Source organism: Balaenoptera ricei, chromosome 10, assembly GCF_028023285.1.
Source record: "Balaenoptera ricei isolate mBalRic1 chromosome 10, mBalRic1.hap2, whole genome shotgun sequence".
NCBI classification, from domain to species: domain Eukaryota; kingdom Metazoa; phylum Chordata; class Mammalia; order Artiodactyla; family Balaenopteridae; genus Balaenoptera; species Balaenoptera ricei.
Window position 1 is genome coordinate 74673180 of NC_082648.1, and position 14694 is coordinate 74687873.

At 38.9% G+C, this 14694-nt stretch overlaps 2 protein-coding genes across 8 annotated transcripts in view; one reads left to right on the forward strand and one right to left on the reverse strand.

Annotated features, from left to right (window-relative positions):
- Positions 1-4406, reverse strand: part of CEP290 (centrosomal protein 290) — a 95568-nt gene extending 91162 nt beyond the window's left edge. The window contains exons 1-5 of one of the 4 annotated variants that reach the window (XM_059936632.1): positions 4252-4406; positions 3506-3635; positions 3277-3354; positions 1865-1934; positions 1453-1499 (exon numbers count right to left, since the gene is read on the reverse strand). In XM_059936632.1, coding sequence (XP_059792615.1) covers positions 1453-1499; positions 1865-1934; positions 3277-3354; positions 3506-3607 — 297 coding nt within the window. In that variant the 5' untranslated portion in view covers positions 3608-3635; positions 4252-4406. Of the gene's footprint in view, positions 1-1452; positions 1500-1864; positions 1935-3276; positions 3355-3505; positions 3636-4174 lie in introns of all 4 variants that reach the window. The other 3 variants (XM_059936634.1, XM_059936633.1, XM_059936635.1) reach the window with 3 other exon arrangements.
- A 145-nt stretch (positions 4407-4551) lies between these two features.
- TMTC3 (transmembrane O-mannosyltransferase targeting cadherins 3) overlaps positions 4552-14694 on the forward strand; it is a 166605-nt gene continuing 156462 nt past the window's right edge. For all 4 annotated transcript variants that reach the window (XR_009505425.1, XM_059936639.1, XM_059936638.1 and 1 more), the window contains exon 1: positions 4552-4760. The gene's annotated coding sequence lies outside the window, so the exon portion shown is untranslated. The remainder of the gene's footprint in view (positions 4761-14694) is intronic.

Consider the following 14694-nt stretch of genomic DNA (forward strand, 5'->3'; position numbering starts at 1 on the left):
CAGACACCAGGGTAAAGTGCAAAGGCATACAACGATCTTTGAGCTGAACTATCTAGGCTTCCCCTGAGCATCAGAGCTCTGAAACCAGGCTACAAATCACCAGAGCCTCCACCCTAGCCACTGAGCCATGGTGCTCTTAACCTGCCCTTTCCCTCATACCACTGACTATTTAGACCAGTGTTATCTGAAAGGACTTTCTGGATAAAGGAAATGTTCTCTGCACTGCCCAATACAGTAGCCACTATCTACATGTGTCTACTGAGCACTTGAAATGTGGCTAGTGCAACTAAAGAACTGAATTCTTAACTTTAACTGTAATTAATTTAAATGCTAATGTCCACATGTAGCTAGTGCTACTATATTGAACACCCAAAATTAGATTATCTTTAAAATTTTGCAGCAGACTAAATACATTTTGCTTCATTTTCCTGTTACTTTGGGTCATAGTCAAAAACATCAGAAATCCTTTAGTCATCTAATCTGTTTCACATTCATCTCCCTAGCATACAGTTCTGTAACTCTTCTACCTTAATTAAACTTTTCTTACTCTTAACCTCCTTCAAAAAGCACTTTCTTACCAACATCTCCAACTGTCCTATCCTTCTATTCTATAGTAGTTGCCTTGCTAAACACTAACACAGAATCGATCTTACTTCATAGCTCACTTAACAAGTATTTATTGAGAATGACTGGTATTTCCCTAGAAGCTGGATATACGACAGGGAATAGAAAATAAACCATCTAAATTCACAGAGTTAACATGCTAAAAAACCAGGGTTTGAACGTAAACTATCTGACTCCAGAGACTGAAATCTCCAGTTCATTCTCCACTATATTTCTGGTTTTATCTGACTTCTTTAAAATTTGACCACACATCTTTCACTCTTATTTTTAGCAGATGACCTCTCCATCCTCTCAAATTCCAGGCACTAAACCTACAAACATCAAAAACTTCTGTTCATATCCATTCTTCCTTCCTCCCTTTTACCAAGGAAAAAGGTCCTTCCTCCTTATAAAGGCTAATCCATTTGTATCACATTCTTTCCCACAGTCTCAGTAATCTCAATGTATTCAGTTCCTTAACAATACATTCACATTTTGGCTCTTGGATTTCTCAAAAGCTACCTCTTCTCCTACACCCTTCTGTCACTGTTCCTCAAATTCCAACATGCCTCATTCCACCTCAGTTATAGTAATCTCTCTGTATATTTCTCTGGACTATAAGCTCCATGAGGTTATTCAATGTTTTTATTTTGTTCACAATTGGATGTGCAATCCTTAGTAGAATTTAAGATACATAAATAGGCATGTAAAATATATACTGAACAAACAATTATAAACACAATATCATTCCAGTGATTTTTCCAGCTAATTATAAAGAAAAAATTTTAAAATAATAATTGAAAATAATATTTACAATGATTACACCCTAAGGAATACAAAAGAACATACCTCCAGCTCATTTTCCAGTTTCATTACTTTAGTTTTTAATTGATTTTCTATTAAAAAAAGATAAATGTTTCAATTGGTCAGATTTATCTCAAAACAAACTTTTCAATAATTTTCAATAAAATAATAAAATTAATTTTTAAAGAGTCCATCATGATTGTAATGATAAGGTAACATAAGAAAATACCTATTTTGTACCTGATCCATGAAATAGGAGTTCTAGAAAAATCTTTCAAAATAAACTGAGTATACACATTTTATAAAATATTGGGTTGGCCAGAAACTTTGTTTGGATTTGTCCATAAGATCTTACTTTTTGGTCAACCCAATATATTAAAGCCAATTCTCCACTGCTTAGTGAATAAATGAAATCCACTATTTAACACCATAATAATCTTTTCCCCAAGGCATTTACCAAATTTTGCTTGTTCTTCTCCAGCTTTTTCAACTTCTTCCAAAGCTAGCTCTACTTCTTGAGCTTTCATCTAAACGTTAAGAAAAAAAAAAAAGTTATTTCAGTATGCCTTTACACTAGACTGTAAGCACTGAAAATAAGAATTTTGTTTTGTATTGCTATCCCAGTACTTACTGCCTGCAATGCCTGGCACAAGGAGACATTCAGCAAACATTTGTTGAATGAATAGATGATTTTCTTAACGCTATAATTTCTAGATTCCTAAGAGTTTGAAACATCTTTGATTCCTCTTTTCCCTCAAGTCTTACATGTAGCATTGCAACTTTTCTCTTTGTAATGTTTTCAACTATCTCTTTTATTCTATTCTAATTTTCATTATTCTAGTCCATAATTTTGTCTAACTTCCTTCATAAGTTTAACTCTCTTAAGGCATATTTTTGTATCTACCAATTATAGCTCAAAAACCTTTAATGGTTCCTAATTGCTGATAGCATAAAATACGTCTTTAAAGGCCCTAGACAGCCTATTCTAAACTATACCCAACACTGTTTCCTCTACAACCTGCTATTATAAACTTTCTGTACTTGTCTCCTTAAATGTAAAGAACATGCATACTTTCTATTCCTAGTTTTTATTTATAGTAACCTCCAGCTCTAAAATCTCCTTAACACTTTACCACTGCCCTCCACTTACCTAAAACTACTCATCTGTCTTTGACCTTTATAAAGTTTTCTCACACCTAAATCTCTTCCCCTCCTAACAAATCCCAACAGTAGTCAGCTACTGTAACAAACTGTAACATAATTAACATAGGACCTCCTTATGCTTTTTTAAACATAACCATTCTGTTTCCCCTACACACTCTTTTAGGAACTTTAGAGCAGAAACTAGCAATGTTTTTCACCTAAAATTCTCAGTTGACATTTGAAGATATCTCATTTTTTAGTGGTCATTTAGATTTTACAAAGTACTTTCACAGAGATTAAATTATCTAAGAAGAGATTCTTACACTTTCTCTAATAGTCAAAGCTATTATTAAAACCTACTGTATAGGGGACTTCCCTGGTGGCGCAGTGGTTGGGAGTCCGCCTGCCAATGCAGGGGACACGGGTTCGAGCCCTGTTCCGGGAAGATCCCACATGCCGCGGAGCAACTAAGCCCGTGTGCCACAGCTACTGAGCCCGCGCACCACAGCTACTGAAGCCCACGTGCCTAGAGCCCGTGCTCCGCAGCAAGAGAGGCCACCGCAGTGAGAAGCACGGGCACCGCAACAAAGGGTAGCCCCCGCTCGCCGCAACTAGAGAAAGCCCACACGCAGCAACGAAGACCCAACGCAGCCAAAAATAAATAAATAAAATAAATAAAATTAAAAAAAAAAAAAAGAAAAAAAAAAAAACCTACTGTATACAAACCTTCATTAGAGACTGAGTAATTCTGAAAAGGTGTATCATATTTTCTTGACTTTCACTTTTTAGCTCATTTACTTCCACCTAAGTAAAGAGAAAAGCAACTATTTCATATTTTATAACCCTTAAGCAAAATACAAGAAATCTTCCAGTTGTACCATTCAGTGATTTCAGGGACAACTTAGACTATCATAGTTGTATGTATATATCTATACATTATTTATCAATTAAGTACCTTGGATAAGGAAATCAATAAATTATCTGCCAGTTCTTCCTGACGAGGCAACTCATCTGGGTCAACTTTTCTTATTTCTTTCCAGTTTATATTAGGTGGCATCTTGAATTCTTTCACTGTGCTTTACTTTCTGTAACAAGACAAGTGGGTATTAGCATTTTCAAGGTAAACAGCATTACTGTTTTTACAGATTATGCTATTACAACTCTCCACGATGTTAGCAAAGAGGTATGGCTCCTTAATTGTATAACAGATATGTGGGTAAAATAGCCTTGATCAAAATTACAGCAGTTGCGACAAATCATCAGATATTTTATCGGCTAAATTATGACGGCTTCCATGGTTAAACTAATCTAAGCCAGAACTAAGATTCTGTGCCCCCTTCCTCCACGCCCCCATACCACCAAAGCGCTCGATGCTTGGGAGGCTGAAATTGACCCCTGATTCTGAGAAACAGGAGCTAGGATTAAGGGGAAAAGAAAAAAAAAAAAGCGAGAAAGTAAACGATTGAAATGAGTGCAGTTGGGCCCGAGAAACCAAGGCTGAAGCGAGGGGAAGGCAGATGGACTGCAAATGAAAGGCTAAGGGGCTGTTGTTTATTTGGGCCGTTAGGCTTAAAGAACCTTTGCGGGAAGAACTCTCTGTCCGCGCTCTCCAGGATCCACCCACCTAAACCAAGCCTGGCATCCAGAGGCGGCCCCTCAGCTACCGCACCCACCCAGCCGAGCCCCGCCGCCACGCCTCACCGCTCCCCAGCGCGGTTCCAATCGGACACTGGATCCCGCCAAAGGATCTAGAGCGAGTAATAGCGGCGGCGGCTGCTAAGCGACGCATTTCCCACCTAGCCGAGGCCGGAGCAAGAGCCCGGATGCAAGCGTCGCCTACTATTCACGACCGTGGGTGATGCTTTACGTTTAGATTCCGCAGCGGGGTCCCTGGACTCTGTGTTAAGGGCGGGGAGAAGGCCTGGGATGAGGACTGCAAATCCCAGAGTGCAGTTTGCTTGGAGGCCGGGGCGTCCTGGACGCTGAAGTCTGAGAAGTGGAGCTAGGCCGTTCCCGGCGTGCAGTGCGGGAGGCTGAGACTGTACCGGGGTGCGGGGGAACCGCCTCGAGGCGGGAGGCGCGGCGGCCGAGGCGTGTCTGCACTGGTCGCCTGAACAAGGCGGACCATGACTGTGCCTTCGGTGGCGTCTCTCGCCGGACCGCTCTTCCCGAGGTTTCTCTAAGCCATTCCCTGGTGGAACCGCTCTCAGGTGAGGTCGGGCTGTCGGTCAGCGGTGGGGGAGGAGTTGAGGGTAGCGATCCCGGCTGAAAGAAGCTCTTAATGTTGGGGCCGGAGTCTGAAGAGGTGGGAAGACCCCGCCCTCTCCTTGGGCGTTTGCCGGCGACGCTCCGGGTGGTGCCCTCTGTAAGAAAAAGTTTTAGCCTTCTTCTGTATCAGAATCTGTCTGTATAGTGGACTGGGGGCCGCGATCATGGTTTGGGGGCGAGTGAGGAATTGGGGACACCGCATCCTCTGACCCTGGTCGCCTTACCTGTAGCGCTATTACCTTCGCGGATTGAAGGACTTGAAGGTTGAGGAGCTAGTAGGTGTAGAGGGAAGGTTCTAGAGAGGAGAGGTTATAACTTGCCCAGGCCACTGCGGGGGGTGGAGAGAGAAGGGGCCTCAGTACTCATCAGCCCTGTTGCTGTCACTTGCTTGGTGACGGAGAGTGCCTTTCTATGAAAACGACTTCTCAGGTGTTTACAGCTCTTATTTTGCAAGTTTTGCTCATCTGGCTGCTCTCAGCCATGCTGGAGTATGATACAGCACTAGGAAAACTTTCATAAGATGTAGACTTGAAAACCAAATGACATTTAAAACTCTTTGGAGCAGTGCCTCTCATCTTTATCTTTTTTTTTTTTAAGCACTTTCTTTCATTTCTTCCCTATAATTGATATTGAAGTTTACTTTTGAAAACAATTGATTTCTTTCCAAACCGTTCAGTAGAAATAGCTCAGTAGAAAATAAAAACAGATATACTGATTTTGTGAGATACATTTAAAGACAGAAGATCTGTAGGAATTATAATTTTGTCTAGTCCCTTTACTGTAAGATGGTATGTCAAACACTGTTCATTAACGTTTTTTTTTTTTTTTTTTTAATTATTTATTTATTTACTTACTTATTTATGGATGTGTTGGGTCTTCGTTTCTGTGCGAGGGCTTTCTCTAGTTGCGGCAAGTGGGGGCCACTCTTCATCGCGGTGCGCGGGCCTCTCACTATCGTGGCCTCTCTTGTTGCTGGGCACAGGCTCCAGAAGCGCAGGCTCAGTAGTTGTGGCTCACGGGCCTAGTTGCTCCGCGGCATGTGGGATCTTCCCAGACCAGGGCTCGAACCCGTGTCCCCTGCATTGGCAGGCAGATTCTCAACCACTGCGCCACCAGGGAAGCCCAATCAGATTTTTTTTTTTTTTTTGCTATTCAGTTGTAAGAGTTCTTTATATATTTTGGATATTAACCTGTTTCATATATATATTTTTGCAAATATTGCCCCTCATTCCATAGGTTGCCTTTTCATTTTGTTGGTTTCCTTTTTTGTGCAGAAGCTTTTTAGTTTGACATAGGCCCACTTATTTATTTTTGTTTTTGTTGCCTTTACTTTTGGTTTCAAATCCAAAAAATCATTGCTAAGACCAGTGTCAGGGAGCTTACCCCCTTGTTTTCTACCAGGAGGTTTATGGTGTTAGGTCTTACGTTCAATTCTTTAATCCACTTTGAGTTGATTTTTGTGAGTGGTATAAAATAGGGGTTCAGTTTATTCTTTTGCATGTGGTTCTCCAGTTTTCCCAACACTATTTATTAAAGAGATTATTCTTTCCCCATTGTATATTCTTGGTTCCTTTGTTTATTTCTCGCCTCCCTATTCTGTTCTATTGATCTGCGTGTTTGTTTTTATGCTAGCTGCAAACTATTTTGATTACTATAGCTTTTTCGTTATTTAATCTTCATAACAATCCAATGAAATAGCTGCTTAATTTGTCCTCATTTTCCAACTAAGTTAAGAAAGCAGAGTTTGGAAAGGTTAAATACTCTGCTCAAACTTAAATAGTATGATGGAACGTGAATCTTTCTGGCTAAAGGATATGTTCATAACTGCTATATTGCCTTCTCAGGCATGCTGGGAACCAGTACTTGTAAAGTGCTTATTCTTCAGTCTTACAATCTATATTAAATATCATCATATTCTAATTATGTAACTTTGATTACTCAAGAATTTGAATTAGATATTCTTCATGTTCAGTGTTTGTTTGTTTGTTTGTTTTTTGACTACACTGCACGGCTTGTGGGATCTTAGTTCCCCCACCAGGGATCGAACCCACGCCCTCGGCTCTGAGCATGTGAAGTCCTAATCACTGGACCACCAGGGAATTCCCACATTCAGTGTTTTTAATTCATAATTTAGCAGGGGAAGGCAGAGATGAAAGCTAATGTTTCTGGAGCACATATTATGTCATTTACTATGCTTAAAATTGCATATTTATTTTTGTAGTAGTAATCTGTTATTTTTATTGCAACACCTTATTTTTCTCCTTGTTTTTTCATTCATTACAACTGTTATTTTCTATTTATTTATTTATTAGTTTCGTTTTGTCTGTGTTGGTCTGTTCTACCCTTACTTCCTTCACCTTCTTATTCACATTTATATTCTCAGGAACTGAAGGTACCTGGCGTAATGGCAAGTTTTATTCTCATTTTTCTGAAGTGAAAACAGGTTCTGAGAACCTAAGCAATTTCATAATAATTAATGAAGCTAAGGTTGTAAGCCAGGTCTCAATTACAGTCCCGACTAAGTGCAAAATCTTGCTTAAATTTTATTACTTTACTCATTCTAACAATATTTTTGGGCTTATACACTGTGCTAGACACCAGAGATGCAGTAGGAAACAAGTTAGCTAGGGTCTAGGCTGTAATGCACTAAAATACATTTGTACCTAACTATGAACCAAGAAATTTTTTTTTTTAAAGATTTATTGATTGATTGATTGATTGCTGTGTTGGGTCTTCGTTTCTGTGCGAGGGCTTTCTCTAGTTGCGGCAAGTGGGGGCCACTCTTCATCGCGGTGCGCGGGCCTCTCACCGTCGTGGCCTCTCTTGTTGCGGAGCACAGGCTCCAGATGCGCAGGCTCAGCAGTTGTGGCTCACGGGTCTACTTACTCCGCGGCATGTGGGATCTTCGCAGACCAGGGCGCGAACCCGCGTCCCCTGCGCTAGCAGGCAGACTCTCAACCACTGCGCCACCAGGGAAGCCCTGAACCAAGAAATTTAACTCAAGTTCTAGTTCAGTTGCTCACTATATATAATTTTGAGGAAAATCACTAAAACCCACTATTATTTTTCGTGAAGTTTTCTGAATCATTCAGTTTTCACCAAGGGAAATTATCTGACAATTTTATAAATGGCTTTACTACAGGAACGCTTGCCTGAATCTGCCTTTCATCTCTGTTGTTTTATGAGCAGTTTTATCTGACCAAAATCACTTCACAAGAAAGACTTGCCTTTTAAAAGTCTACAAACAATAAATGCTGGAGAGGGTGTGGAGAAAAGGGAGCCCTCTTACACTGTTGGTGGGAATGTAAATCGGTACAGCCACTATGGAGAACAGTGTGGAGGTTCCTTAAAAAGCTAAAAATAGAACTACCATCCGACCCAGCAATCCCACTACTGGGCATATACCCGGAGAAAAGCATAATTCAAAAAGAGTCATGTACCAAAATGTTCATTGCAGCTGTATTTACAATAGCCAGGACATGGAAGCAACCTAAGTGTCCATCAACAGATGAATGGATAAAGAAGATGTGGCACATATATACAATGGAATATTACTCAGCCATAAAAAGGAACGATATTGAGTTATTTGTAGTGAGGTGGATGGACCTAGAGTCTGTCATACAGAGTGAAGTAAGTCAGAAAGAGAAAAACACACCGTATGCTAACACATATATATGGAATCTTAAAAAAAAAAAAAAAAGGTTCTGAAGAACCTAGGGACAGGACAGGAATAAAGACACAGACATAGAGGATGGACTTGAGGACACGGGGAGGGGGAAGGGTAAGCTGGGACGAAGTGAGAGAGTGGCATGGACATATATACACTACCAAATGTAAAATAGATAGCTAGTGGGAAGCAGCCGCATAGCACAGGGAGATCATCTCGGTGCTTTGTGACCACCTAGAGGGGTGGGATAGGGAGGGTGGGAGGGAGGTGCAAGAGGAGGGGATATGGGGATATATGTATACGAGTAGCTGATTCACTTTGTGATACAGCAGAAACTAATACACCATTGTAAAGCAATAATACTACAGTAAAGATGTTAAAAAAAAGACTTGCCTTTTATAATTGCTACCTCTGTTCTATGTACCAATCAACCTATATTCCAAATGTTAATCTCCATTCTTTTTATGCTGTCTTATCAAGAAAATGAATGGTAACTTACTTTTCCAGCTTCTAATATAAAGCATGGCCGTGAGAAATTTAGTCTCCACTGTGTACAGAAAATGTTTTGTTTTGCCTTGTTCTCGTGGAGAGGAATCAGTGTGCAGCAAGCAGACACTTGTCTTCTCCCAACATGAGGAGACTGGAAAGATTAGTAGGAGTCAGTGTGAATACAGACTTCGCAAACTATGCAAGCCAAAGTTTTACTTATTGAAAAAGATATAATCATGAAATTATTGAGCTGAGAAGACTATCCTTTCCAGACTAAATATTCCCAGATTTCATATAAAATTTTTCTATAGGCTTGTTTTTTCCATAATTGTACTGTGGGAGTATTAGGAAAAGTGAGCATTCAGTACAATTTTGTTGAAGGAATTATATTGTTTTGTATGCCTGTAATGTGCTCATGAGTGGTCTTCAATTGCATTTGGATTCTTTGCACATATGTGGTGACATCCCATTTTGGTAAGCAAACATAAATCAGTCATTCCATCTGCTCAAACTATGTGCATCTGGGTGAATATGCTTCTGTGCCTAGAAAAAGAACTGGAAGTTCCCTCTCTTAGTCTGTTTTTCTGCTCTAACACGATACCCTAGATTAGGTGGTTTATAAACAATAGGAATTTATTTCTCACAGTTCTGAAGACTGGGAAGTCTCAGATCAAGGCATCAGGAGATTCAGTGTCTAGTGAGGAGCTGGTTCGTAGTGGGCATCTTTTCACTGTGTCGTCACATGGCAGAGGGGGCAAGGGATCTCTCTCAGATCTCTTATATACGGGCATTAATCCCATTCATGAGGGCTCCACCCTCATGACCTGATCACCTCCCCAAGGCCCCCTGCCTCCAAATGACATTACATTAGGCATTAGGATTTAACATGAATTTTGGGAGGACACAAACATACAGTCTATAGCATTCTCACAACTAACATTTAACAGTGATGTGTTACATTGTTACAATAATGGCCCCCAGTGAATTATGCTGCCCTCTATCTGTGTCCTTATGTAACCCTCTCTCTTTCCCCTAACCTCTTCCCTTGCAGGTGGTTTTTTTTGGACAAAACCTAAGATGACTCCACAACTAAGCTCATGACATGCATGAAAAGTAGCGCTCTCTCTCCCTTTCTCTCATAATATGCTTTCGTGGAGAATCTTCAAAAGTAGTATTGTCTTGACTCTTTATAACCTCTCCCACATTGCTTCTGGGTTTACCTTGCTTGACTGATAGTAAAAAATACGCGGTAAGCAGAGACTTGAAAAGTGCTTGTCCGTTGGGATTTGCCCTCCGGCTCTCCTGACGACACCATTTAAAGAAGTTTAGGCTACCTATTGAAGGATATGACCACAAGTAGCAGAGGCTAGCTTTCCAAGCTGAGACCCCCCACCCCACCCTTTAGATATCCAGCTTTAATCAAACCAGATAACTAAGCATATATCAAATATATATCAAATAAAGACATTTATATGAAAGGATGGACTTAGAGGATTTTGGAACTGGTGAATCCAAAATCCGTAGGGTAGGCTGGCAGGCTAGAAACTCTTCAGCAGGACCTGATAATGCAGTCATGAGGTAGAGTTTCTTCTCAGGGAAACTTCAATTTTGCTTTTAAGGTGATTCAACTGATTGGATGAGTTCCATCCACATTATGGAATATAATCTTCTTTACTTAAAATCATCAGACTATAGGTGTTAACCACATCTACAAAATACCTTCAGCACAACACCTAGATTAGTGTTTGAATACTACTATAGCCTAGGCAAGCTGACACATAAAACTAACCATAATGGTGGTAGTCATGAACAGTAAGCATTTTGCGATGCCATCCACTCAGTGAAGATTAGCACCCCATTGATAAATCCACTTGGTGCTGCTTAAACACCTCACCCATACCAAGTTTATAAAGGGCCAAGAAAATAGAATTTTAAAATATTACCCCAGGGAGCTTAATAATGAGAGAAAGGGAGAGAGCTAGTTTTAGTGCATGCTCATGAGCTCAATTGTGGACTCATCTGAAGTTCTGCCCCAAAAAGCCACTTGTGAGAGTAGAGCTTGGAAGTAGGGTGGTGGTTGCAAAGGGACCCAGCAAAGAAAAGCTGGATACCACCGGTTTCCAAGGTGGAAGTAAACATAAAGGGAATTTCAGGTGACAGTCCCTAATGATGTAGGGTTTGTCCCCAAAGAACCCTCAAACACCTGTAAGAGATTTATCTTGAATATACTGGTCAAGTAAGCTCTTTTGCTTTCCTTCCTTTCTTCTCTCTCCATTCTGCTCTAACACTATAGTGCTCAAAAATTATGTTTAACAAGAATGTAGGTAAAGAAAGAGAAGAATAAACCATATCCTCATTCCATAACAACACGCTTCTCCTACGCAGTGATTCCAAGCCTAGAGCAGAGGACAATCCCCAAAAGTTAAATCGAGTTCAGGGTCTTGATTATTATGTTGGAGTTGAGCATTTCAATTACTGAATGAATTTGCTTTGCAACTTAAAGTGACTGCATAACTTTTTATTACCTAATTGTATTTAGAAATCATGAGATCAGTCCAAGTATCTTTAAGTAACATTTTATAACCTTGTGTTCTTTAAGCCTTTAAATTCAATGTACAGATCTTATTCTGTTTATAAAGTAACATGTCCCTTTTTAACGTATAATAAATAAATAATAATTGAAAGGACTGAATACCCTTAAGCAGCTAATTTAAAACTTAGTTAAGTTGCCGGAATTTAAAACTGCATTTATAGTTTTAGTATATTCATTTTATTCCAGGACTTCAGATGCCTAACTTAACAAGCAAAACTTTCTCAAACAACTTTTATAAAGCTACTAAACTAAACTTAAAACTGTAGCAACTCCCAAGGTCTTATAAAAATTTCAATATTTATTTGTAAACTTGTCTAAATTCTTAATATTTTTCAACTAAAAGTCTTAAATCCAAAAATTGCATGGTCAATAATTTAATATTATGTATGTTATATATATTATTATATAACATTGTATTTCAAATTACAGTTTTGAAGCTAATATATCAGAATCTCAAGTGTATGTTAATTACTCTTTTTTTTTTTTCCTTTTATTTCTTTTTCTTCTCTGATTGCTGTGGCTAGGACTTCCAAAACTATGTTGAATAACAGTGGTGAGAGTGGACATCCTTGTCTTGTTCCTGATCTTAGAGGAAATGCTTTCAGTTTTTCACCATTGAGAATGATGTTTGCTGTGGGTTTGTCATATATGGCCTGTGTTATGTTGAAGTAGATTCCCTCTATGCCCACTTTCTGGAGAGTTTTTATCATAAATGGGTGTTGAATTTTGTCCAAAGCTTTTTCTGCATCTATTGAGATGATCATCTGGTTTTTCTTCTTCAATTTGTTAATATGGTATATCACATTGATTGATTTGCATATATTGAAGAATCCTTGCATTCCTGGGATAAATCCCACTTGATCATGGTGTATGATCCTTTTAATGTGTTGTTGGATTCTGTTTGCTAGTATTTTGTTGAGGATTTTTGCATCTATATTCATCAGTGATATTGGTCTATAATATTCTTTTTTTTTAGTATCTTTGTCTGGTTTTGGTATCAGGGTAATGGTGGCCTCATAGAATGAGTTTGGGAGTTTTCCTTCCTCTGCAATTTTTGGAAGATTTTGAGAAGGATGGGTGTTAGCTCTTCTCTAAATGTTTGATAGAATTCACCTGTGAAGCCATCTGGTCCTGGACTTTTGTTTGTTAGAAGATTTTTGATCACAGTTTCAATTTCATTACTTGTGATTGGTCTGTTCATATTTTCTGTTTCTTCCTGGTTCAGTCTTGGAAGGTTATACCTTTCTAAGAACTTGTCCATTTCTTCTAGGTTGTCCATTTTATTGGCATAGAGTTGCTTGTAGTAGTTTCTTAGGATGCTTTGTATTTCTGCGGTGTCTGTTGTAACTTCTCCTTTTTCATTTCTAATTTTATTTATTTGAGTCCTCTCTCTCTTTTTCTTGATGAGTCTGGCTAATGGTTTATCAATTTTGTTTATCTTCTCAAAGAACCAGCTTTTAGTTTTATTGATCTTTGCCATTGTTTTCTTTGTTTCTATTTCATTGATTTCTGCTCTGGTCTTTATGATTTCTTTCCTTCTACTAACTTTGGGTTTTGTTTGTTCTTCTTTCTCTAGTTCCTTTAGGTGTAACGTTAGATTGTTTATTTGAGACTTTTCTTGTTCCTTGAGGTAGGCTTGTATAGCTATAAACTTCCCTCTTAGAACTGCTTTTGCTGTATTCCATAGGTTTTGGAAACATCGTGTTTTCATTGTCATTTGTCTCTAGGTACTTTTTGATTTCCTCTTTGATTTCTTCAGTGATCTCTTGGTTATTTAGTAACGTATTGTTTAGCCTCCATGTGTTTGTGTTTTCTACGTTTTTTCCCTGTAATTCATTTCTAATCTCATAGAGTTGTGGTCAGAAAAGATGCTTGGTATGATTTCAATTTTCTTAAATTTACTGTGGCTTGATTTGTGACCCAAGATGTGATGTATCCTGGAGAATGTTCTGTGTGCACTTGAGAAGAAAGTATAATCTGCTGTTTTTGGATGGAATGTCCTATAAATATCAACTAAATCTATCTGGTCTATTGTGTCATTTAAAGCTTGTGTTTCCTTATTAATTTTTTTTGGATGATCTGTCCATTGGTGTAAGTGAGGTGTTAAAGTCCCCCACTATTATTGTGTTACTGTCGATTTCTTCTTTCATAGCTGTTAGCAGTTGCCTTATGTATTGAGGTGCTCCTATGTTGGGTGCATATATATTTCTAATTGTTATATCTTCTTCTTGGATTGATCCCTTGATCATTACGTAGTGTCCTTCCTTATCTTTTGTAACATTCTTTTTTTTAAAGTCTATTTTATCTGATGCGAGTATTGCTACTCCAGCTTTCTTTTGATTTCCATTTGCATGGAATATCTTTTTCCATCCCCTCACTTTCAGTCTGTATGTGTCCCTAGGTCTGAGGTGGGTCTCTTGTAGACAACGTGTATATGGGTCTTGTTTTTGTATCCATTCAGCAAGCCTGTGTCTTTTGGTTGGAGCATTTAATCCATTCACGTTTAAGGTAATTATCGATATGTGTGTTCCTATGACCATTTTCTTAATTGTTTTGGGTTTGTTTTTGTAGGTCCTTTTCTTCTCTTGTGTTTCCCACTTAGAGAAGTTCCTTTAGCATTTGTTGTAGAGCTGGTTTGGTGGTGCTGAATTCTCTTAGCTTTTGCTTGTCTGTAAAGCTTTTGATTTGCCCATCTGAATGAGATCCTTGCAGGGTAGAGTAATCTTGGTTGTAGGTACTTCCCTTTCATCACTTTAAGTATATCATGCCACTCCCTTCTGGCTTGTCGAGTTTCTGCTGAGAAATCAGCTGTTAACCTTATGGGAGTTCCCTTGTATGTTATTTGTCGTTTTTCCCTTGCTGCTTTCAATAATTTTTCTTTGTCTTTAATTTTTGCCAATTTGATTACTATGTGTTTTGGCATGTTTCTCCTTGAGTTTATCCTGTATGGGACTCTCTGCGCTTCCTGGACTTGGGTGGCTCTTTCCTTTCCCATGTTAGGGAAGTTTTCTATTATAATCTCTTCAAATATTTTCTCTTGTCCTTTCTCTCTCTCTTCTCCTTCTGGGACCCCTATAATGCGAATGTTGTTGCGTTTAATGTTCTCCCAGAGGTCTATTAGGCTGTC